Source organism: Gymnoscopelus braueri (assembly GCF_963280865.1).
Source record: "Gymnoscopelus braueri genome assembly, chromosome: 16".
NCBI classification, from domain to species: domain Eukaryota; kingdom Metazoa; phylum Chordata; class Actinopteri; order Myctophiformes; family Myctophidae; genus Gymnoscopelus; species Gymnoscopelus braueri.
Window position 1 is genome coordinate 25,592,712 of NC_137616.1, and position 2,398 is coordinate 25,595,109.

The 2,398-nt window shown below is 45.1% G+C and overlaps 1 protein-coding gene across 2 annotated transcripts in view; it reads left to right on the forward strand.

Moving 5' to 3' along the window:
• The window catches only part of mycn (MYCN proto-oncogene, bHLH transcription factor), a 6,816-nt gene extending 4,953 nt beyond the window's left edge, over window positions 1-1,863 (forward strand). For both annotated transcript variants that reach the window (XM_080453021.1, XM_080453022.1), the window contains exon 3: window positions 1-1,863. This exon is cut by the window's left edge. In XM_080453021.1, coding sequence (XP_080309147.1) covers window positions 1-120 — 120 coding nt within the window. In that variant the 3' untranslated portion in view covers window positions 121-1,863.
• The last annotated feature ends 535 nt before the right edge of the window (window positions 1,864-2,398 follow it).

The following is a 2,398-nucleotide window of genomic DNA, read 5'->3' on the forward strand; positions in this document are numbered from 1 at the left end:
GCCGCCGAGTACGTCTCCTCGCTGGAGACGGAGGAGACCAGGCTGCGGCAGGAGAGAGACCGGCTCCAGGCCCGCAGGCAGCAGTTGATGCGCCGACTGGACCAGGCGAGGACTCGCTAACGCCTAACTTTAGTGCTCTAAAGGACGGACAGAACCGCTTCCAAAACGCAGAAACACTCACATGTAAACCCCCCCACCCGCCCCAACACCACCACCTCCTCCAACACCACCCCCCACCTAACCCCTGTCTGTTCGCTCCATATTGGAACACCTCTGATTGACAACCATTAGATACATCCGCATGTAGGCCTGCCTAACTATATACACACAAGCACGCACGCACACACACACACACACACACACACACACACACACACACACACACACACACACACACACACACACACACACACACACACACACACACACACACACACACACACACATACATACACACACACACACACACACACACACACACACACACACACACAACCACACGTCTTCACACACAAGAGACGGTCTCAAACGCGGATGGTGGAGGTGGAGGGGGGGTCTGAAGGGGGATACTCAGACTTTCACTGCCGCCACTTTTTTTGCACATTTGTTGACGTTAAGAATGTTTAGGGTTCCAATCCAGTTAAAAACAAAACAAACAAAACACTAAACTAAAGCGAAAGAAAGAAATGAGACGGAAGGCAAAAAAAAAAGATGGAGTGAGGACACGCCTCTCTTTGTCTCTCTCTCTTCCCTCCCTCTGGCGTTGGTATGATTTCTATTTGTACCTTGTGTTGTTTTTTTTGTACTCACTGTGACACCAGCCTGAAATACCAGGTGACTCCCAATGCGAGGGGGGGGGGGGGGGGGTGTTTGAGGGCACTTTGTTTGGAGAGTTCAAAGGTCAGAGTTCACTTATAGAAGATTATTTTTTTTGCCTTTGCCACTGCATAACCCAAACCCCTCCCCAAGACACTATGATGATGACTGAGACGCAATGGGTCACGCAAAAATGATGCCACTACAAGTTGTCTTTCTCTCTCTCTCTCACACTGGTGCTCAAACCAAGTCAATGGATGTATAACTGTGCACCTTGCTAGCCGACACTTTTGTACATAACAATACTGTACAGACAGAAATACACTCAGATCTGCCTTGTTTTGTAATACATTTTTGTCTTTGGGTTTTTTATACATGTCAGGAAAGCTGCCAATACCTAGACTGGAAGTTTATATACCTTTAAAAGTACTGTAAAGAGGCCTCAGTTTTTGAGGGTCATGAGACTTGTAATATAATGATATATTGTTTTGTTTTTTTTCCCTTCTCCTTATTCTTTGTATTGTACCATATTACTAATTCTACACATCTTTATGCTTTTAGTGTGAACCTGATACATACTAAATTTGATACTTATATTTTCGTATGAAAATGAGTTCTCAGTAGATATATCACTTTATCTTGTCATTTTCTTTCCCTTCTCAATCTCAGATAATGCTTTTGTACAGAAAATGTGTTATATCTTCATGTACCTGCCCCCATTCCCTCTTGCTCTTAAAAGCTTGATATATTTTGTTGCTCGCTGTGTCACACATTGGAAATAGCAGTTCCACAAGCTCACGTCACGCTGCAGCGCGTTGTGAGCTCATACTGTAGATCGGCTATTTTCTGCATGTGACACCGGCGCGCAACTAAGTATAAATCCGGCTTTATCTCCTCTTTTGTTTATATTTGTAACTATTGGGTGCATAGAACTGGGTAAACGGCTATAAGATGTTGGTTTTTTTCATTCTTAAAATGTACATTTTAGTGCTGCGACTCATAGCACTTTGAAATACCTCATTTTGAAAAAATAAATAGACATCGTAAAATAAATACCAGCCTTGTGTCTGCACTGATTATTTGTCATCATGAAAATGTGAACGCATCAGCCATAAATACCCCCCTCTCCCGTCTACCTCTCCATCTATGTTTGCCCTCTCAAAGTGGCACCGAGTCATAAGGTGCCATCTTTGTGGGCTCTATGTCTTGTCTGTTTGCGAGCCTGTGTCTCCGTATTTGTTTTGCTGTTCTGAAGCAGCGGCAGAGCTCATCCTGACAAAGAAATAAAGAGAGAGAGAAATCTTCTGAATTCTCTCTGTCTCAACACCCTGCAGCTACCTCCCCCCTCTCTAGCCTCTCACACCCACCCACACACCTACACGCACTTCAAGTGCACAGGCACACACACGTACTGTATACACTCTCCCTCTCTCCCTCTCTTTCGGTGTCTCGCTGGCGCACACACACACAAACACACACGCGCAGCACTTCCTACATTGTTCAGGACGTTGCCATGGAAACTGGAGCAGCTGCTGAGTGGCAGACACTGAGCGCAAGTCTTTTCTTTTATTTGTGAGTGAGT